The following is a 21,371-nucleotide window of genomic DNA, read 5'->3' as shown; positions in this document are numbered from 1 at the left end:
TTACGTTTTTTATCTATTAGAAAATGGCAAAGAAAAAATATGTGAAGAATCATGCAGAAATGTAAGATGAATCATAGGTGGGTAGAGTAGACAAAACTTTTATTCAAGAGTAGCAATACTCAAGTAGGAATAAAAAGTACTCAACCAAAACAAAATACTCAAGTAAGACTAAAAAGTATTAGGGAAACAAGGGAACTTAAGTACAGACCGACAAAAATTTAAAGCTATGTGCAAATTCTTGCATTGTAAAGAATAAAATCCGTATAAAAAAACGTCATCGCAAAATAATACATTTTGGTTAGAAGAAACACATTCAAAATAATAAAGCCTTTGAAACCAATACTTACACTTGGTAATTTAGGTCATGTTAGAACAATGAAAAGTACAATGAAGCTTGTGTACAAAATCAAGTCTCACCTTTGTATGTGTGTGCAAATGTCTGGTTGACTTTTATTTAAAAGAGGCTTGTTCTTCATTCAGGGAAGTAAATGTAAATTTAAAAATATGATGCAGTAAATCTACTCTTACAAGTACAATTTTTTTCAGAAAGTCAATTAAGTACATATAAACCCACTGAACTTGCCTGCATGGTTTTTATAACTAGGTTAGAATTGGAGTAAATGTAATTGACACTGAATCTATCTGTATGATTGGATTGTATGGATTAGATATTTTGTAAAGTGCCTTATAACATTTGTTTTAAGCTGGCGCTAGATAAACACACTGAATTGTTGAAGCTGTTAAAACAATTTGCTTCAATCTTTACTAATTATGTAATTTAACTGTTTTATTGTGTTCGGATATTTCGTTTTCAATTCATTTCGCCGATCTATGCAGCTTTATTGTGTATTTGTTTATCGGAATAGAATAAAACGAAATAAGCGTTTTGTTGCCTGTACAACAACCTTGACGATAGGTGGTGATAGAGCGTTAGCTCTGTAGGCTTTTAAACACACGAAGAAGAATGTAGGGCCCTTCGGAAGGAGGAACAACTAATAAACCACTCTCATCCTACCAAGCACACTTTGTATAGAAAGGTTTATAGAAAGAAGAATGGAAATAACTGCACAGCCAGATCATGCATACACCAACACCTTGTGTGATCAGATTAACCCGACGGAGTTCACATATAAAAGTAAGTAAATTCGGTAGAAGGATTTTAATAAAGCTAATAACCACATGAGGTCGAGTTAGCTTAGGAGTAACCTAGCAAGGTTACTACATAGTGACGTATTAACACCTAGCTGGTGTATTTATGCACTAATAACGTGACTATAAGTTACGTCCAACATTTTAACCTTGGTTTTGACCACTTAGCCTCATCTGGTGATGGTGCCAGTCTTCATGAACTTAGTAATATTGATCAGGTTATGCTTGCTTTAAAGATAGTATACAGTAAGTTCAGTAAGAGGTGAGGATTAGTATTGTGCTCCACATATCAAGCAGTTCTGTTTGATCAATGCAGGCTTCCTGCGCTTGTTCTGGATAAAAAGGGAGAAGGAAAATGGAGTTCGGAAAAATATTTTTATTTCCAGACTTTATTATCTGTCCCAATGTCCATCCATGTGTCCGAACCCGGTCAGTATCTAATCTTGTTACCCTGTTTTTTTTTTTTTTTTATCTTTTCAGTGAGCAACAAAGAAATAGAAAACTTTGTGAAGTTGCGGGTTTCAAATAGTTACCTCTTCTCTGGAATGAGAAATAGCTCCAAATGGGCATGGAGGTATGTATGATAAGTAATTTGAACCAAAAACAATGTTCCTAAACCAGACCGAACATCCAATGCATTACAGCCATTACATAAAATGTCCTTAAATTTGATTATTAAAGAGTAACAGTTTAAAAAACTTATCTTACTGCATTTAGTTACAATATTTGTAGATGTATGTACAGTTTAGTTGAGTACATAAAACCTTTTTAGACTGAAAAATGCTACAAGTACAGTTATGGTAAAAAGAAAGTACACCCTGGTCAGTACCAGTTTCTAAAATGTTTAAAGTCCAGCCTCCAGTGTAAGACACAAAAATTAGATTCCATTTTGTTTTTATGAAGACGAAACCAACATGGAATGGCTTTGTGTGAAACATTTGAACTGCTTCTTTTTAGTATACCCTTTCAAATGACTTAATATCATTTTTGTTTTGCCTTGTTCTTTTTTAATTTTTGTCATAATGTTCGTCTGAAATTCATTTGCACAGACAAAAACATGGTGCCACTCTTGGCAATCCACTGAAATGATTTTATTTTCAGGACCATCCTAAAACATATGGGCTTGCATCGTAGCATGACCCATCGTCAAGCCTCTAAAAAATGGGAAAACCTGAAGAAGAGATATAAGGTACAGATTTGGTTGCTTTAGTTGAATTAAAGGTTTTAACAGTTTGCTCCTTTTACCCTTTGGTGTCTTCATTCCCCCTCAGGAGTTAAAGAATCCTCCAGAAGGTGTCAAAGCGGTGCCTGAATCGTGGCCTTTATTCTCCCTGCTAAATGATGCCATGGAAGGTCGGCTGCAGGGCTCAGCCCCTATCCTCAAGGCCCTTTCTAATAACAGCAACAACAGTGATTTCTTACCAGCACCCACCCCCAAAAGGAGAAGGGTTTCCAGCATGGAGGTATCTACTGCTGTAGATCATCGAGCAGGTAAGGCAGAGGTTGAAGTTCTGCTGAATGGAGATGAGGACGGGAGTGCTGTAGCAACGCTGCAAGAAAGTGAAGAGGTAAATGATTTCATTCAGGAGGTGGATATCAGCCTGGACAGCGAGCCACTGGGGAGCAAGAGTGAGCAGCTGCTATTAGAAAGAGAGAAAAAGAATCGGGATATAGCCGCTCTTGACCGGGAATGGGCGTTGCTTGAGAGGGAGAAGGCGACGATGGAGAGGGAAAGGGGGGTGATGGAGAGGGAGAGAGCAGTGATGGAGAGGGAACGGGCTGTGATTGAGAGGGAGAAGCTGATGCTGGAGAAGGACAGAGATGCTCTGCGCAGCGAGAGACTTGCTCTGGAAAAAGAAAAAGCAAGGTGGGAGAGACGTTTTGCACAAAAAGAAATAACTGAGGAGACTGCAGAAGATGGCAGCAAGGTGATGAACTCTGATGCAGTAGATAGAAAAGAACGATTTCTTTGTTTGTTGGAAAAACTTGCAGAGAGTATTTAAGAAAATCATTGCAATAGCAGTTTTCAATACCTTTAATTACTGTGCCTTGCAAAAGTGTTAATGCCTCTTGTACTATTTCACATTTTGTCAAGTTAAAACTACAAACTTCAGCATAAATTTATAGTAACTTAATGTGATAGACAAACACAAAATTGTGAATAGTTGTAAAATAGAATAATAAAAGTGACTCTGTTTCAGAGACCATTCCCTGTCTTCCTGTCCAAGCCCAAAAAACACCCCCACAGCATGATGCTGCAACCACCATGTTTCCCTGTGGGGATGTGGTGTTCAGGGTGATGAGGGGCCGAATGCAAATGCAGGCCACACTTTTCAGATCTTTATTTATAAAACATTTTGAAAACCATATATCATTTTCTTTCAACTACATATGTAGGCACTACTTTCTGTTGGTCTTTCACAAAAAATCAAAATGAAACACATTGAACTTGAATTGTACTGTGTAAAATTTAAAGGGTTAAAAAACGTTTGCAAAGTACTTTATTTAAAATGAAATCCCACCACGTGTGATTGTATTTAATTCCTCTAATACATGGTTGGGATCCCGAATCCATCTTATTGTTCTAAGTGTGGATATTTTGCACAGAATGCTGATACACACTGTATATGGTCATATGTTTATTTTCTATATTGTATCGTCATATTATTCAAAATACACAAAAAATCTTTCAATAAAAAAGCATTGAGACTCCTCTTGATTGGAGAGGTCTTCAAATCGACTTTATTCTCTTGTGGTTAATCCATACAGGGTGCACGATGGCACACTCTTGGTTTTATTCTAAACCCGGTCCACAACCAAAACAAAAAACAACAGCCCCACCACCACCTCCACCATCACCTCCAAAACCTAACAATAGTCTTTATTTAACCGACTCTAGACATTAGAGTTCTGGATTCAGGCTGCTGCGCAGAGTGAAAACAGGACCTATTAAATCGCATATAAAAATTATGTTTTTGTAGAAAAAAAAATCAGAATATATTTATTTTTATATTACAATACAAACTTTACAACCAGAAGTTGTGTTTAAATGCATTTTGTTTATTATGTTGCATCAATTTACTTGTTATCAAGCTCCAGCTTCATAAGGGCTTTGCTTGTATACATTGCCAAAGAAGTGTTAGTCATTAATCTTAAATTTTGTATTTATTTTTACAAAACAAACCTTTAAGCAACATATTACTGGTTGGAGTTTGGTTACCAGTTATGAAAAGACACTGAACAGAAAAATAGACACCCTGTGAGGCCTTTTTAATAAACTGATTTTTACTTCTGAATTTATCAGCAAAATAAAAAAGTGTGCATGTGTGTTTGAGTAAAACTTTATACAATTTATGTGAGCGTTAATGTGTTGTTGGTATAAAAATCTGAGCAACAGAAAGAAGGTAGAATGGTGTATATGTGCTTGATAGTTGGTATTTCAGTCGTATTTGCTCTTTGGGCGATGCTGAACATTTTCACACAGTTTGCACAGTTTTACAGATTAGTACCATCTGTCAGCAGCATATAGGAAGCACACTTTTGAAAATGACTGGTAGTTTGAACAATGAATATAGTTGAACTCTGTGTGTCAGTATGTACAAAGATGTTTACAGGAGTCTAGGTTAAACGAGATTCCCGATGGGTATACGGGGCAGGCAGATGTAAGCCTGCGGGGTTTTGCTGAGGTTGATGGGGTTGCCGTCCAGACGGATGTCCTCCAATGCATTTCTGATGTAGTTGAAGTTGTTCAGGTTGCAGAACGTGTCCTCATGCATCATCTGAATGTTGTTATGCTGCAACAGAACAGATGAAACTAAACCGTATGGCGTAACAGAGAAAGTGAATGAATGCAGTTAATAGTTTTTCAATCATTTAAGAACTTGTCATTGTCTCTTGAAAAAGAAAATTCAGAAAAATCTAAATGCTCACAAGAAACTAAAGGCTATGGTCAAAATCAGTAGGGTTAGGGTTAGGGTGAGTGTTGGGGTTAGAGTTCTTTTCTTTGTCGGAGCAAATTTAGTTCTAAGGTCTATCTGGTTGAGACAAACCTTTCATATTGAAGTGTAGCATTAAACATGATGAAATATATATCATGTACTGATGTTCTTCTGTTTAGGTGAATACTACCTCACTTTCAGTGTGCAGTGAACAACAAGATATGAAGACAAACTTGATCTACCTGTAAATGTAGAGAGCGTAGGCTGTCTGGTAGAGGCACTGGAATATAGTCGATGTTGTTATCGGTTAGGTAAAGGTACTGCAGGCCAGTCATGTCCTGTAAGCCAGAGAAGAGAAAACAAATATTACCTGCTTTCAATTTTTACTTGCAGCCACTTATTTCAACACTTATTTTCTCCCTACTATTTTCTCTCCTATAACTATCCATATCTGGATTATTTGCTGTTTTACAGCGATTAACTTTGTATTCTCTCTTCATAGAAGGTACACCTGGTTCATTGATTCTGTATTTACCCCTTTCCAGGGCAGAGCTGTTGAACAAGGTATTGCCGCCATTAACTTGTGTCCTCTCTTTGTTGTTCCTCAAGAGAAAGTACTCCTGGTTCTGTGGTTTTGCATTAGACATATTTTTTGATGGATGAAAATTATTTACAGAGCTATTGCTGCAATAACTTTTGCATATGCTTTGTTTTTTTTTGTTTTTTTTCTATAGAAAATCCACCTAGTTCTGTAATTTGGTGTTGTGTCTCTTTCCTGGACAAAGTAATTGCAATTAACTTATATAATTGGTTCTATCCAATAGAAAGTACTCCTGAATTGTATACAGTTCAATACAACAGAAGATATCCAAAACCTTTAAATTACAGATTCCACTTTAGGTCTAAATCAATATCTGGAACCAGGTTTAATAAGAGATTATGCAATGTGAAGTGAATGTTTTTGTCTAAAGTTTTGTGTGACAGCTTTGCAACCACACCCAAGTCTTTACTAAAAGAAAGTGTTATTGAAAAAGGTGTACGTACTTTAAACGCCTCTTTATGAATACCCTTTGAGCCAATGTTGTTCTGGCTGGCATCAATCAGGGCCATGGTCTCGGGAAGGGACGGTAGCTGTGAGACGTGATTTTGTCTGATTATCAGTTCCTCCAGCTCAGGTAGCCCCATAAATGTTTTATCTTCAATGGACATTATCTCATTGGCAGTCAGGTCGATCTTCTTCAGCTTATCTGGAAGACAAGAAAACACCAGTCTGAGATAATGATGATAATGACTCACTACTACTTTGGAGTAGTAAACAGAAAAAGGTTAGCTTTGCTTCTGGTCTAATACCCATACATTTTCATTGAAACAGGAAACATACTCATGTTGGCGAAGTCAGACTTGCTGATCTTTGTGATTTTGTTGTAACGTGCGTAGAAGTGAGTGGTGTCTTTGGGCAGAGGGGGAACATTGTTCAGCCTCAAGTCGTCACAGTAGACCGAACCACCGAGGCATGTGCACAGCAAGCAAACAGGCAATCCTGCAAAACATGGAGAGGAAAAAAGGGCAGAAGAACAGACAGAATTTAAATATAAAACATACAGGGCAGATAAGAGTTCTGAGTATATGCCTGAAACCTGAGACCGTACATGTTCAAATTGCACACTTGATCCAAACCCTCACCTCTTAACCTCTAAACTTAACAGGCAATGTAAAATTACTGCAATTTAATTAAAATTTATTAGACACATTGTGGATGTTTTGCACCAGCTTTAACTACTGACAATTCAAATAATTTCTTTTATCTACTCATGTAAGGACATATGTTTATGTGGCTCAAATAAATAATATCCACCAGCAGGAGGTTGCTTAGAGTTATACTGGTTTGATCAGGGGGCACGAACTGTTGTTTTCCGTTGGAGTGGACTGTCCCAAAGGTGGATCAGAACCTGAATAATGAATATACGGTGTAGTATAAAATCTTCTGTGAGATTTAATTATCTTCTGAATTCTTCAAAAAACATACCCTACCCATATTAATACAGTGCATCCAGAAAGTATTTAAAGCCCTGCAGGTCTTTCTACAGCTTGAGTGGACTGGAGTGGAACACACTTGTCTATATAAGGTCTCACTGTTGATAGTGCATATTAGAGCAGAATCCAAGGAATAATGTCTAAAGAATTGTCCACTGGACCTCAGAGCTAGTTGATTATTCATCTCCCAACTTGACATTAACTCATGGCAGACAGTCAAAATAATAACAAAGAAGTGGGTCCAGGAGCAGTATGTGAGTGCTTTAAATGACCCAGTCAGAGCCTTGACTTAAATCCAATTGAATATCTGTGGAAAAACCTAAAATGGCTGTCTACCTACACTGTCCATCCAACCTGACACAGTGAGAGGATTTGTGGAGTAGAATGGTAAAAAAAAGAAACCCAAAAACAGGTGTGCCAAGCTTTTATTAAACTTACTTAAGAAGACATGAAGCTGTAATTGCCACCAAAGGTGCTTCAAAGTATCAAGCAAATGTCACAAATGTCTTATATCTTTTTAAAATCCCAGTCTTCATTTTGTTCTGAACAGTACTGACCTGTTATAACCTCATCAGGTTCCTCTGCTTCATCAGGCTCTGAAATGCCAGAGCTCAGTGTTTCTTCATCTACACCCCTTTTCCCCTCCTGAGGGGTTTCAGGTGTGGGTGAAATCAGCTCCTCCTCTTGTTAGAGACAAGATTAGGTGTTAAAGAAAGAGGTTAGATTGACGTGGACACGGGACAGGAAGCAGCGAAGCATTTTAGCAGTGTTAAACAAGTGTTTATGCATTTTCTGGATGTGGGTTATATAAAAATGACTTTTTTTCAGTTAGTGACATGAACTGTGATTGACAACATAGAGAAAACGTACTTAGAACAAAAAGTACACAACAAAACAAGTTATGGACGTGTCTACGATCCTATGATAGTCTTCCATTTTCCCTACCTTTAACACATAATTCTATCTTGGATACTGACCTTCTAGTTCAGGGGGCTGAAATATCACAGGGACCTCAGTGTCTCCTGAGCCAGAGACACTGGGAAACCCAGAAGTCCCAGAGACCTCTGAATCTACAGAGGCTTCAATATCCCCCGAGATCTGCCCAGAAGCACTCAGTACCTCCTGGGGGACTTTTTCTGGAGTAAGGAGAAACTCCTCCTCTTGTTAGAGCCAAGGGTTGGTTTTAGAAGGTGAAGTTTAAGAGGGACAATCAATCACACTCACATTTAAGATGAAACAGGTGTTAGAAACGCATGATTATGGTGGAAAAAATTAAATACAATCACAGTGTGTTGCACAAATAATTAAGGTCAACATTTAACCACATTACTGAAGAAAGCAGTTAAATGGAACAGTGGTTAATCAACATGGATCCCACATTCTGTTAAGATACTAACCTCCAGATATCAAAGTTATCCCTGAGTACCCAGACTCAATAGAATCCCCAGAAACCCCAGAGATTCCAGAGGCCCCCGAGATCAAAATATCTTCAGTGAACCCAGAGCCAGGCTGGTCCCCAGATCCTCCAGAGCCAATGGGGAGTTCGGTGACAATTTCATAATCGTTAGCGAGAATGTCCCCCGAGGCTCCAGAAATAGCAGACCCAGTGATCTCTCCAGATCCTGAGACATCCCCGGATATCAAGAGATCTCCACCTGTCAAGAACTCCCCAGATCCACTGGATTTAAGTAACTCTTCTGGATCTCCAGACACCAGGATAATATCACCCGATAGATCTCCGGAAGCACTGGAGACCGGAGTGTCTCCTGAGAGGCCTGACCCAGAGGCCCCAGAAGCTGCTGAGGTTTCCCCAGACCCTACAGAGCCTCCAAAATCCCCGGAAACATGAAGAGTATCGATGGGCTTCTGACGCAGCTCCACCTCTTGTTAGAGACAAAATGAGGTACTGATAAACAGATAGAAAAGACTGAAACAGATCATTGATCAGGTTTGGAGAACAATGATGATTGGGTTAAGAAGATGACAAACAGACACAAACAACATAACACATTTAACCAATGACTAACTGCCAGTTAAATGGATAACATGCAAACGGAGAACAGGATTGTTGGGATGTATTGAGACAAAGGATGAGTGGTAAATTGGGTCATTCCAGTAAAGATACTTTCATAACACAATACACTAAAGTATAGGGGCCTCCATTTAACTATGTGCACTCATCTATAATTTAATGATATATTTAAGAACTAAACTCATGTGCTTCTTCAGACCTTTCTGTGTGTCTGGACCCATGAGAACACCAGATCCACCAGAACCCTGAGCAACAGGTTGGGGTTTTAGAGGCAACTCTTCTTCCTCCTCCTCTTCTTGTGCCTCTTCTTCCTCTATCTTCTCCACTTCTGGTTTAGGATAGTTATTTTCAGTTTCTTCCAGTTTCTCAATTTCTGGCTGAAAAAAACATCAGCAGTTAGTCGAGACATAAAATCTGTTTTACCTACACCAGGTTTGTCCTCTCTACTCATGAATTATTTTTGCTCTGCCTGTGCTCATTTAGGTGCTGGTGTGAGTGAGAGCTGCACAGAACGCAATTGAAATGGGAGCGTTGAAAAAAACAATAATTAAAAGGGGATGTCTTTTAAATGTTTAGCTCCAACCTAAATATTTAGTTAGCAAGCTTCATTTAGTTTGGAGCTAAATATGGAGCTTAATATTCAGCTTACTAACTAAATATTTAGTCTGTAAACTAAATATTTTGTTTGTAAACTAAATATTTAGCATTGTTATTATTATTTGACGTTATGGATCTATGTAAGCTGTATTAGGTTCATTTTTGTCCTCACAGTTGTTCAAGCTCTAAGTTTAATGTTTTTAGTCTATTTTAGGTCTTTACTGCTACTTTCTGCAAACTCTCCACATCTGCTCCTTATTCGTTAATTATCACACCTGTCCTGCTTCAAGTCGTTTATTCCCTCATTGTATATATTCGCTGGATGGGCATTTTTCCATTTTCTTCACAGCTCTGTGTTTTTCTTTTCAGTTTTCTTGCTTAAGCTATGTTTTGTGACACTGCCTTTTAAGAACTTCCAAGTAATTTAACTTTCTTCCCCTTCCTGCCCTCAGATTGTTGATTGCATTTGGATTCCTTTTTTTCCATCCCCTAAAGACAAATGCATGGCACTCTGTTAACTTTCCTACTTTATGCTTATGTTTTCAGGAATAACCTTTGTTTAGCTGCATTTAATTTTAAATAAAAATGTGGCTTTATCTAAACTGAGTGGAATGACCAGTTTACCCTTTTCTTTTTTCTTCTGTTTCTGTAGTTGATTTAATAAAACTGGGAACAAAGAACTAAAGTCTCAAAGCTGGCTATGCAGGACTTTACAAATTTCAGTGTCACAGAATTTTATCAGATGCACATGACCAACAATCCAAGTTGGAAAGCTTTAAATATTTCACCACTAGGTGGAAGCAAACTGTCAAAAACGAGAGAGCCTCAGATCAGGTGCAATTATATCTAAAGTACACAAACCCATTTAATCCTCACAGAAATTATATTATTAATGTCTTCACTTAAAAAAAAACATTTTCCAAAAGTATAAATGTATATAGATGTTTGCTAGCAATGCAATGTAATATACAAAAGCCATTAAACAGATACTGTATGTACTATGTCAACTCTAAAATACCACAATTTTAGACTTTAAGGGCTGTATACAATCTGACCAGTAATGAGTAGCTATTACATTTCTATTTCCTAGAGACACAAAAGAGAAGATTCAAAGACAACAATGACTGAATTGTCTCCTCTATTCTTAACATGTTAAAATCCCATTAGTAAAATTCTCTGCAAAACCAACCAGTATTAGGTTTTATGTTGTGAAATAAATAGGAAAAAATGCAACTAAACTGGCAAAGCTTTATCAATTAGGTTTTGCAGACCTAAAAGCATATCCATCTAGTGTTATATCTACATTTAACCTTTGCTGTTGCGGTTTGATGTCTGGTGTTTGATGGAACCTGCAGTTCTATCATTTTTCCAGATGAGGATAATGAACTCCCACACACAGGTAGTACCTGACACTCCGGATGACTCAACCCACTAAAAGCGGGAATGGTCCTTGTGGAACCAAGAAACACATGGTAGCTACAAAGATCCAGACCTGCATATATGCAAGCGGCTCAACCCAAATGTAATCAGATTTCAGTGAGCCAAGAGTTGTCATTGCAAATCAGTCCAGGGAATGGATTCAGTCTTACTAGAACATGTAGTACACTAAAAGCAAGCAGAAAAGTGACCAGAATAGAGATATTCAGGTCCTAAAGTTAGCTTACACAGTTTGGGATGCAACAAGGTAAGTCTTTGCAAAGTCATGCACAGTGTTGGTTCACTGCAGCAATCCCCTTCATTTCCCCTTTCTCCAAAGCAAACATACAGGGGTTGGACAATGAAACTGAAACACCTGTCATTTTAGTGTGGGAGGTTTCATGGCTAAATTGGACCAGCCTGGTAGCCAGTCTTCATTGATTGCACATTGCACCAGTAAGAGCAGAGTGTGAAGGTTCAATTAGCAGGGTAAGAGCACAGTTTTGCTCAAAATATTGAAATGCACACAACATTATGGGTGACATACCAGAGTTCAAAAGAGGACAAATTGTTGGTGCACGTCTTGCTGGCGCATCTGTGACCAAGACAGCAAGTCTTTGTGATGTATCAAGAGCCACGGTATCCAGGGTAATGTCAGCATACCACCAAGAAGGACGAACCACATCCAACAGGATTAACTGTGGACGCAAGAGGAAGCTGTCTGAAAGGGATGTTCGGGTGCTACCCCGGATTGTATCCAAAAAACATAAAACCACGGCTTCCCAAATCACGGCAGAATTAATTGTGCACCTCAACTCTCCTGTTTCCACCAGAACTGTCCGTCGGGAGCTCCACAGGGTCAATATACACGGCCGGGCTGCTATAGCCAAACCTTTGGTCACTCATGCCAATGCCAAACGTCGGTTTCAATGGTGCAAGGAGCGCAATTCTTGGGCTGTGGACAATGTGAAACATGTATTGTTCTCTGATGAGTCCACCTTTACTGTTTTCCCCACATCCGGGAGAGTTACGGTGTGGAGAAGCCCCAAAGAAGCGTACCACCCAGACGGTTGCATGCCCAGAGTGAAGCATGGGGGTGGATCAGTGATGGTTTGGGCTGCCATATCATGGCATTCCCTTGGCCCAATACTTGTGCTAGATGGGCACGTCACTGCCAAGGACTACCGAACCATTCTTGAGGACCATGTGCATCCAATGGTTCAAACATTGTATCCTGAAGGCGGTGCCGTGTATCAGGATGACAATGCACCAATACACACAGCAAGACTGGTGAAAGATTGGTTTGATGAACATGAAAGTGAAGTTGAACATCTCCCATGGCCAGCACAGTCACCAGATCTAAATATTATTGAGCCACTTTGGGGTGTTTTGGAGGAGCGAGTCAGGAAACGTTTTCCTCCACCAGCATCACGTAGTGACCTGGCCACTATCCTGCAAGAAGAATGGCTTAAAATCTCTCTGACCACTGTACAGGACTTGTATATGTCATTCCCAAGACGAATTGACGCTGTATTGGCTGCAAAAGGAGGCCCTACACCATACTAATAAATTATTGTGGTCTAAAACCAGGTGTTTCAGTTTCATTGTCCAACCCCTGTATATACCTATGGGAAAAGAAGAGGTTAAAGGCCAGCAACCAAAAAATAAACAGATAAATAAAAAAGGGCTCTGAAAGCAGCATGGAAAAGTAAAAAATTGCATTGATATGTTCAGAATGGGACTACATGGTTGTACAGTTAGTAGGACCATTGCCTTGCCGCAAAAAAGTCATGGGTTTGAATTCAAGTCTTTCTGCATGTTTGCATGTTCTCTTTGTGCATGTGTGGGTTTTCTCCGGGTACTCCGGTTTCCTCCCACAGTCCAAAAGCATGACTATTAGGTCAGTTGGTCTCTCTAAATTGCCCTGAGGTATGAGTGCATGATTGTTTGTCCCGTTTATCTCTGTGTTGCCTTGTTATGGTCTGGCAAACTGTCCAGGTGGTACCCCGTCTGTTGCTCATTAACTGCTGGAAAGACGAACCAGCTTACTGATGACCCTACAAGGAAAACTGGTATAGACGATGGATGGATGAATGAATGGAAAGATGGATGGATGGAGGAGAGTTTTAAAGTTAATGTAGTGGAAAGGTTATTTTTCTTAATGTGTGGGCTAATTTACTTTCCTACAATCAGTTTACTTATTGATTCAATTCTGAATTCAATTTAATTCAGTGTATTCATATAGCGCCAAATTACAAATCGTCTCGAGGCACTTTACAAAAAAAATTTAATTCAGTCAAATCATACAGACAGATCTAAGTTAAGTACACATATTCCAAATTGATCCTAGTCATCGAAAAACACACTCAAGTTCTGTTAATTAATGTTTAAAAACTTTTGTATCAAAGGTAACCCAGCAGATTGGATCGAGTCACTGATTTGCAGCATTCACTCCTCCTGGATGAGCATGTAGCAATAATGGACTGTTGTTTTTTCTTTGAGTTGTTGACTTGGCATCAAACCCTCATACTGAGCAAGCATGTGCCATGACTTACTGGGGGTTTAAGAAGACACACACACACAAAAAAACATAGACGTACTGATCCAGGAGTAATTTCTATGTTAAAGAAAAGTGAAAAGTGAATGTCAGTAGTAGCTCCTTTAGTGACTTCATCTAGGAGGGAAACACAGCTAAGCGAATAAGCTTTGAGCTAGTATTCAGGTCTTTAGAATGAAAGAGAGCACATACAGTTAGTCACAGCAGAAGCTCAGCCAAAGTGCTCTTATAGGAGGGAGACAGGTTAAACACTGAAAGACAAGGCCAAGTGTATCATCTATAGATGTGGTCTTCTCCAAGAAACCAAAACTTGCTATTTTTCCAAAATGCTATTGTATGTTTTTAGTTTCTCCAGAAGCTAATGCAATACATCCAAGATCAAATCCACCTTTTCTTCAATAACAATTTTTATCAAATTATCCATTATTGTAGCCACCATTTTTATGATCATATTAACATCTGAATATTATTCTTGGTCGCATTGCAAGCAACATGAAAAGCTTTATCAATAACTTTAATGTTCTTGGGGAAAATGCAGCTTAAGGATTAATTCTTATACAGCTTTCTGAACAGATGCACATTGAAAACACCTTGAGACCTTAGATCGATACTAAAAGCACCCATGTTAAAGATATGTTGTTACTAAAAACAAGATAGAAATTTAACTAAAGTTGCTTGTTGCTTCAGTTATGAGCGAGAGAGTAAAGAACATAGCCAAACAAAAAAATGCATGAATGAGTCCAAAGATAGTGATTAAAGTATTTGAATGCAGCAGACTGAGAATGATTTGCTTGGATAAGAATGTAGATTAGGCTTATTTTCACTTGAGAGAGACAAAACCCAGAGAGAAAGAAAGGGAATGCCAAAGTGGAGCTGGCCATGGAAAGCAAAGAGTCAGCATTCCAGGGATAGAGCTAATCACCGCCTCATTTCTACCCTGAGATTTTATGTTTGTATATGAAAAAGACATTTGTTCTCTAATCTTACATTTCTTGATGTTGTCAGGAAAGCTAAGTAAAAAGTCCTTGGTGATTTCTCAGCACTGTAATTATGAGTCAAACCTTTGAGTTTGACAGGATAAGAATGAAACTAGCCTCTGTGTTAAAGCCAGAAGAAAAATAAAGAAGATACTCCACGAAGTACTAAGCAATATGCTGCATCATAGTCTGTTTTAATAATTTAATAATTTTCAAGCAAAACAGCAGCTTTCCTACTCTCAGTGATTGTGAGTGCAAGATTAAGCTGTACAGTTTTTATATTACACTGTTCAGCCAATTGATTAAAGCTTTAAAGTGGCTGTGGTAATATTTCTTAGTCATTGTTTGGGTGCAAAATACAGTGATCTTGCTAGAAAAGACCCCGATTTGAACATTTTCTAACTTCACACTAAATATCCCTTAGATAACAACTAAAATTGTCTAAGATTACATCATATTTAACTTAGCACACCAGATATCATTAGCACAGCCCAATCTTGTGGTGACTGAAGGCCTTTGCAATTTTACAAATAATCTACAAAAGCAGCGGCAAAGAACAGTTTTTTAAGGGCCAAGATACTGACAAACATGTAGCTGTAGCACCGTTAGAGAGGTCATAGCTAAAACTGCTTATTCACTTCCTGGCCTTGCCTACAAGCTATTGCACTTCAGCACAGCTAGACTCTATAGGAAGTTGGAGTCGCAGTTTATGACTTAAATGAACAAGTGTTTTGAGAGTCATGGGATTATTTCTGGTACATTAACTGATTTTTTGACATGTACGAAACAGATATAGATAAGTATTTTAGGTAATGTACTGATGTATTTTTTGTATTGGTGCTGCTCAAGATGCACTTGGCTGCAATTCTTCTTGCAATTCATTAAGGACAAGTAACATTTGACCACATGACCAACAGAAAACTAGTTCTAGACAGTTCTCTACCTTTCATATCAATGCCTCTGTAAAAACCATTTGAAGAGAATATATTGACTCCTTTATTAGCATGCTAGTATCAGATTGGATCCCCTTTTGTTTTAATACTTAGAGGTACAGTTTTAACAAGGTGTTAAAAACACTCTGCAGATTTTGGTCCTCACTGACTGATTTGTTGGATGCACATCCATGATGTGAACCTTCCATTCCTCTACATCCAAATGGTGCTCTAGATTTAGATCTGGTGACTGTGGAGGCCAATGGAGTACAATGAACTCATTGTTATGTTATGTTCACCAAACCAGTTCGAGATTATTTGAGCTTTGTGATGTGGTGAACGTTTCTCCTGGAAGTTGCCATCAGAAATGGATACTCTTTGATCATAAAGGGATAGACATGGTCAGGAACAATATTCTATGGCTGTGGTATTTAAAAAATGCTCAGTCATTACTAAGGTAAACAACGGTGCCTAGAATATCTCCACGCCATTATACCACTTTCACCAGCCTGAAGCGTTCATACAAGGATCTACCGATCATTTGTCAGGTTTTGGTGAGGCTGTATCATCTGTAGCCTCAGTTTTATGTTCATAGCTGATAAGAGAGACAGCCAGTGGGTTATGAGTGGATTTCTGAAATACTGTTACCTTTCAGTCATCTCTAACCAGTCTATCCATTCTGACCTCTGACATCAACAAGGCATTTTAACCTAACAGCTGCTCACTTGATGTTTTTTCTTTTGTTTGATTGGATGATTTGGTATTTGTGTTCATAAGCAATTTAACCACTGGATATTATACAAGCAAGGACTGATTCTTCTATGTTAGCTGTTTTTTCCACCTTACTTCATATTTAATTTAAAATTAAAATGAACCTTTTTAACAAAGGGATAAAAAAATAAAATCCAAGTGTTCAACTAGTATGAAAATTTGCCTCTTTTCCTATCATTTCAGAGCAATGACAAATGAGGCTCTTATACAGTCCAGCTTATTTATCCAGCTGAAACTGCTCCAGGTGCATGCAGGATTCTGGGGCATTGACCCTATTATAGTGGCTGGTCAATGTATAAACCGAGGAATTTTTGGCTCAATTGTACTGAACACTAAGAAATAAATCTGTTAATGCTCCAAATCACCCCAGTTGCCATTCGCAGCATTCCAGTCTGCACAAAGAACCTGGTGACCTCAGCTCAAAACTACATATTTAACAGACGCACTACTGCAATTCAACATTCAATGCAACCAATTTTCTGGTAACAAATGAGATGTATAAAAATAAAGCACAGCGTGCCCTGTTCCATCCCATAAATACTGATGGTAAATGATTACTATACGGTATTCTTCAAAAATTAAAATAACACTATATGCTAAAGTTACAATTAAGATTTTGTATAAATAAAGGCTAAGGTGTTTATGCGGATTGTGAAAGCTTGAGCCCAGCAGAAAACCTCTTACCCCAGTCTCTTCAACTATCAGTTCTTTGCGATAGTCATAGTTATCTTCATCAAAATGGTCTTCTCCCTCATCATAGTCAACTTCATCGTATGAGTCATAGTCCACTTGTCGGGAAAATCTGGGACTGGCCACCACTGCTTTCAGGACGAAAAGTCCGAACACGAGCTGCAAGAAGATCCTCATAGTCCAGCTTGAAAAGAACAGACCATAACATAATTAAAGAGGGGTTTCTTAAGTTTAATAGTTGCAGAAGAAGTATAAACAGTTTTTATGCTGTATGTGTGTTTTGTGGTATAAATTATAGAATTATAAGAATATAAAGTTCATCAAACTTGATTTGGAACCCTATTATGGTGCCAAAGACTAAGGCTTGACCTTGTTCTCCCCCCACCAAGGTCACCGATCTTATTATGGAGGTGCAGACAGCTAAGGGATCAAAATACAAGGGCTTCTATCTTTGCTAAACCAGTCTCATAATTTCAGTGAGGGCTTCTCACGGCTGGGTTCAGTGCTCCTTTTTATTGTTGTCAAGGTTGAACGTCACAGTTTGTCTAACTAGATTCTTTCTCCTAAACCAGAAGACATTTCTTTAGTGTCATTTAGACTCAACAACTGAGAAATTTATAGTGTGACTATTTCAAGTAAACAACAACTTGGATCTATTATCTTCTAGAAACATGTTTCCAATGCTCTTAAACAAAACAAGCATGATGGTTCCACATGATGTACCAAATTAGAATAACTTGTGACCAGAAATGAAACAATGCCAACTGTTCATTACTGGTTCCTCCTGTTACTCTGTGCATGATCCATGTCCTGTTCGGCTTGTTCCAGTGCTGTATGTTTCCTGTGTTATCATTAAATCCGTCCCCGTGCTCATTCCAAGTCCAATGCATTTTATTCCTACTCACAACCTACAAAACATGGCAATTTTATGTGACAGACCAACTCAATTGCTAAACAGAAAGAAAATTATACACAGGTTTTAAAAGTTTCTAAAAATAAAAACCTGCAAAGTATGGTAGGCATTTGTGTTCAGTCCAATTCTTTGTAAAACCACTTTTACACTATAAACACAACTGCATCCTTTTTTGGGTTACGTCCAACCAGCTCTGCCCAGCTAGCTAACAATATTTTGCTCATTTGGATGTTTAAGTCTTTTGCCACGTCTAACAGATTTTCTTCCAAGATTAGCCTGTATATATCCCTATTCTCCCATAAGCTCTTAAGAAAAGCCTCCCCCCAGAATGATACTGCCGCCACAGTGGGATGGTTTATTCAGAGTGATGTGTGCTTTTAAATTTTCAACCAAGTCAAAAATTAAAACTCCATCAGACCAACGGAACTTCTTTCACATGTTTTCCGCATTACATGGGTCTCTTGGCTGCTTCTCTGAATAATGCCCTCCTTGTCTGGCCAGTCAGTATATTTGGTTGGCCTTGTCCTGGTAGGTTTACAGTTGTGCTATACTCTTTAATACCTGGGTTATTTCTAAAGGCAGTTGTTGGATTCTACTGGAGTTTTGTTTAGGGTTATGAGAGTAAAGTAAGCTGAATACAGATACATGCCACTCTTTTCAAACTTTTATTGGGACAATTTTTTAAAACCATTCATCATTTTATTTTTGGATTACGGTTCTGCTCTACATTGTGTTGGCCTCATGTAGAACCCCAGTAAAAAACATTGAAGTTTGTGGTATGAATACTTTTCCAAGGCACTGTAAAACAAATTTTTATTTGGTAAGGAAGCAGAAATTTTATTTTGTGCCACTTTGCGAAAACAGTTAGAGTAAATGTGTATTTTCGCTCTGCATAAGAAATAGTAAAAACACAGGTAACCTGGATAATGGCTTTCATAGCACTAGTACTTAATTTTTTTTGACTGTCTTAAATTACATAAGCATTTCTGCAATGCCATAAGGATTAAAAGGTTTTGAAATGTCTGAGATTTGTGACATAAATACACTTTTAATGAATATCCCTATCAGACAATATATTTAGCCAAAAACAGCAGAATTAACAACAAGCCCAAGTTAGAGGCAAAGAGACATGTTTGAGCTGCAAAATAAGCATGGATGCTTTTCATCATGTATGCATTCTTGTTTGGATCTCCTTTGCACTGCCCTGACCTAGAGAGCAACTGCTCATAATCTTGTTGATGTCCTCTGCAGCACAGGCCTTTGGGTTTAGCTGTTAAGTTCATGAATTATACCAAAGCAGAAAGAACTAAGATTAGCATATGTTAATTGCTGCTTAATGAGGTTTAAATGACTGAAAACATTTGAAAATGTAACTAGTCAAAGTCCATTTATGGCAGAAAGACATGCATGGGACTCCCAAGAAATGACAGAAGAGCTCAAAGAGCGTCCTCCAGGCCAGGGAAGAGAAACGGTGAGCAAGGAGAGAGAAGAAGAAATGAAGAGTGCTGTGGAGACGTAGACACAGACAAGATGTTGGCCCTCAGGGTTAGATGGAGAATGTGCAGAAAAAACTTCAGTCAGGGCAGCGCAAGTAAGTGAGAAAAAGAGAAGTGTGAGAGGTTTCTGAGCCGACCCCTTGAATTTACAGAGAGCCTTTATGAGGCCCGGTCTCAGCTTGCTTCAGCACTCAAACTCCAAATTCCACCGAGGTTTGTGGACAGGATGGCAGTGACTTGCTGCTGCTCACGAGGAAAAGCTTCATTCAGCAGAGAGATGGTGCTTAGACACACACACACACACACACACACACACACACACACACACACACACACACACTTATTCATGCATACACTTGGAGAGATGTAACCCTCACAGACTACCACACATCTATCTTTCAGTGGCAGAAAACCAAGTAACATCTACTGCTTTTTTTGAATGAGGACACAAAAGCAATGAAATGCCTATACAATATATGTTATGTACGTATTTGTTTTGCATGTCAAAATAGGGATTATGATATTAGCCCCTTTACTAACTTCAGCATGAACTTGATGCACTTTGTTGAGAGAGTTGACTGGTTGGCATTGCTACATAAATAAACCTATCAGGAGAAATCCAGCACAGCTAGACTGAAAGAAGGACTTTACCAAAGACAGCACAGAGCTTTGCTTTTATACAGGTCATCACAGTGTATGGTGTGTGGAAGCTGTGTTTGTGTCTTTCCTCTAGACTGCCTCCTTGTTATGTTTGGCTACACATTGGGCATGCCTGATATCCAGCGATTCTACCTTTTCCTCCCTCAGAAGCAAACCTAATGATATTCCATCTGCTGCAAGCTAAAGAATAAAATGGTACATTGTCACTCACAAAGATTATGTTGTGAATTAATCCATAAAGGTTCAGTTTGTTGGTTAAAATTGTGAAAAATCATTTGTGCATAAAATTTGCAACACATAAGAAGATCATTACAGTCCCTGAAATAAGATCTTTGCTGCAAAAGCACCTGTGCCTGGGAGGACTTCTGCAGGAAACAATGTGCAATTCAGTAGCCTTGAATTAGATCACAACAGATTTTAAACTTACAAAATATCTAATTATCAACCTAGTTTTGTCTTATGCTCATGCTTGAATTTCAGAGAAGTGCCTGAAAATACAAGTAATAAAACTACAATAGAAGAAAATTACAACAGTGACATGCATATTCTGGTGAAGTGAAAACAAAGCATCTAACCTTAACCAGTTGGTGTAACGGGACCTGTTTAAACCCTGAATCACATTGTTTTTAAATGGGCTAACTGTGCACCTCAGCCTGCCTAATCCCTTGCACCAGCATGAACATATCGCCAAGAATGCTTACCTCTGTCTCCTGTTTTCCCGAATGGTCCCTTCAGCCGTGATGGAGATGCTGAGGGCTCTGAGACTTGGCCAATGGTGAGAGGTTGCACAGGGTGCCTTGAAGAGGAAGGAGGGTAGGTGGAGGCTAATGCGTGCAGATGTGACAAGTGTCTAGGTGTAAGTGTATGTGTGCGTGTATATGTAGGTCTGTGTGTGCCGGTGGACCTGAGTGCCCTGCCGCTTATGTGTGAAGGTAGGCACTGAGGCTGATTGGACCGGAGCAGATCGCTTTTGGTCACTCCGAGTGCAGCTCCCCCTCATGCTGTACACCCGCTTGCACAATCGTCTCAAACAGGAAACATACACTTTGGACACAAAGGGAAAAGGAGAACTATGAGGAAATGGTGTTTTATCCCTTACAAGAGTACCTTTCATGTTTTGTAGTTGAATCAGGCAGAAATATTTGTCCTTCTTTTCCTGAGGTGAAACTTTGGCTTGTGTTGCTTTCATGTGTAGGGGATCCATGAGGC

General features: G+C 38.7%; 2 protein-coding genes across 4 annotated transcripts; one reads left to right on the top strand and one right to left on the bottom strand.

Moving 5' to 3' along the window:
- The first annotated feature begins 965 nt into the window (after positions 1-965).
- On the top strand, positions 966-3,889 carry si:dkeyp-38g8.5 (uncharacterized protein LOC568385 homolog). Of its 2 annotated transcripts, XM_047390284.1 has the most exons (4): positions 966-1,135; positions 1,630-1,723; positions 2,251-2,338; positions 2,421-3,889. In XM_047390284.1, the coding sequence occupies exons 1-4, from the start codon at positions 1,054-1,056 to the stop codon at positions 3,150-3,152; spliced, it is 996 nt and encodes a 331-aa protein (XP_047246240.1). In that variant the 5' UTR covers positions 966-1,053; the 3' UTR covers positions 3,153-3,889. The 2 variants fall into 2 exon arrangements, with proteins under 2 accessions (XP_047246240.1, XP_047246241.1); XM_047390285.1 differs by lacking the exon at positions 1,630-1,723 and having other exon boundaries at positions 998-1,135.
- A 299-nt stretch (positions 3,890-4,188) lies between these two features.
- On the bottom strand, positions 4,189-21,143 carry epyc (epiphycan). 2 transcript variants are annotated; one of them, XM_047390282.1, is made up of 10 exons: positions 20,864-21,143; positions 17,088-17,277; positions 9,353-9,530; positions 8,519-9,004; positions 8,099-8,281; positions 7,679-7,804; positions 6,469-6,627; positions 6,132-6,334; positions 5,330-5,425; positions 4,189-4,943 (listed from the first exon to the last, which is right to left on the bottom strand). In XM_047390282.1, the coding sequence occupies exons 2-10, from the start codon at positions 17,268-17,270 to the stop codon at positions 4,773-4,775; spliced, it is 1,785 nt and encodes a 594-aa protein (XP_047246238.1). In that variant the 5' UTR covers positions 17,271-17,277; positions 20,864-21,143; the 3' UTR covers positions 4,189-4,772. The 2 variants fall into 2 exon arrangements, with proteins under 2 accessions (XP_047246238.1, XP_047246239.1); XM_047390283.1 differs by lacking the exon at positions 20,864-21,143 and adding an exon at positions 20,738-20,846.
- Between the last annotated feature and the right edge of the window lie 228 nt (positions 21,144-21,371).

Source organism: Girardinichthys multiradiatus, chromosome 17 (genome assembly GCF_021462225.1).
Source record: "Girardinichthys multiradiatus isolate DD_20200921_A chromosome 17, DD_fGirMul_XY1, whole genome shotgun sequence".
Classification (NCBI taxonomy): domain Eukaryota; kingdom Metazoa; phylum Chordata; class Actinopteri; order Cyprinodontiformes; family Goodeidae; genus Girardinichthys; species Girardinichthys multiradiatus.
Note: the sequence above shows the minus strand (reverse complement) of the source record. Positions and strands in the feature narration are given on the sequence as shown.

Coding starts and splice junctions, on each gene's coding strand:
- epyc (XM_047390282.1), bottom strand. CDS start 17,270: ATGAGGATCTTCTTGCAGCTCGTGTTCGGACTTTTCGTCCTGAAAGCA. Junction 7,805..8,098: donor TCAGCCCCCTGAACTAGAAG/GTCAGTATCCAA, acceptor GTCTCTAACAAG/AGGAGGAGCTGATTTCACCC. Junction 5,426..6,131: donor TTCATAAAGAGGCGTTTAAA/GTACGTACACCT, acceptor TCTGGCTTACAG/GACATGACTGGCCTGCAGTA.
- si:dkeyp-38g8.5 (XM_047390284.1), top strand. CDS start 1,054: ATGGAAATAACTGCACAGCCAGATCATGCATACACCAACACCTTGTGT. Junction 1,136..1,629: donor GACGGAGTTCACATATAAAA/GTAAGTAAATTC, acceptor TTATCTTTTCAG/TGAGCAACAAAGAAATAGAA. Junction 2,339..2,420: donor ACCTGAAGAAGAGATATAAG/GTACAGATTTGG, acceptor ATTCCCCCTCAG/GAGTTAAAGAATCCTCCAGA.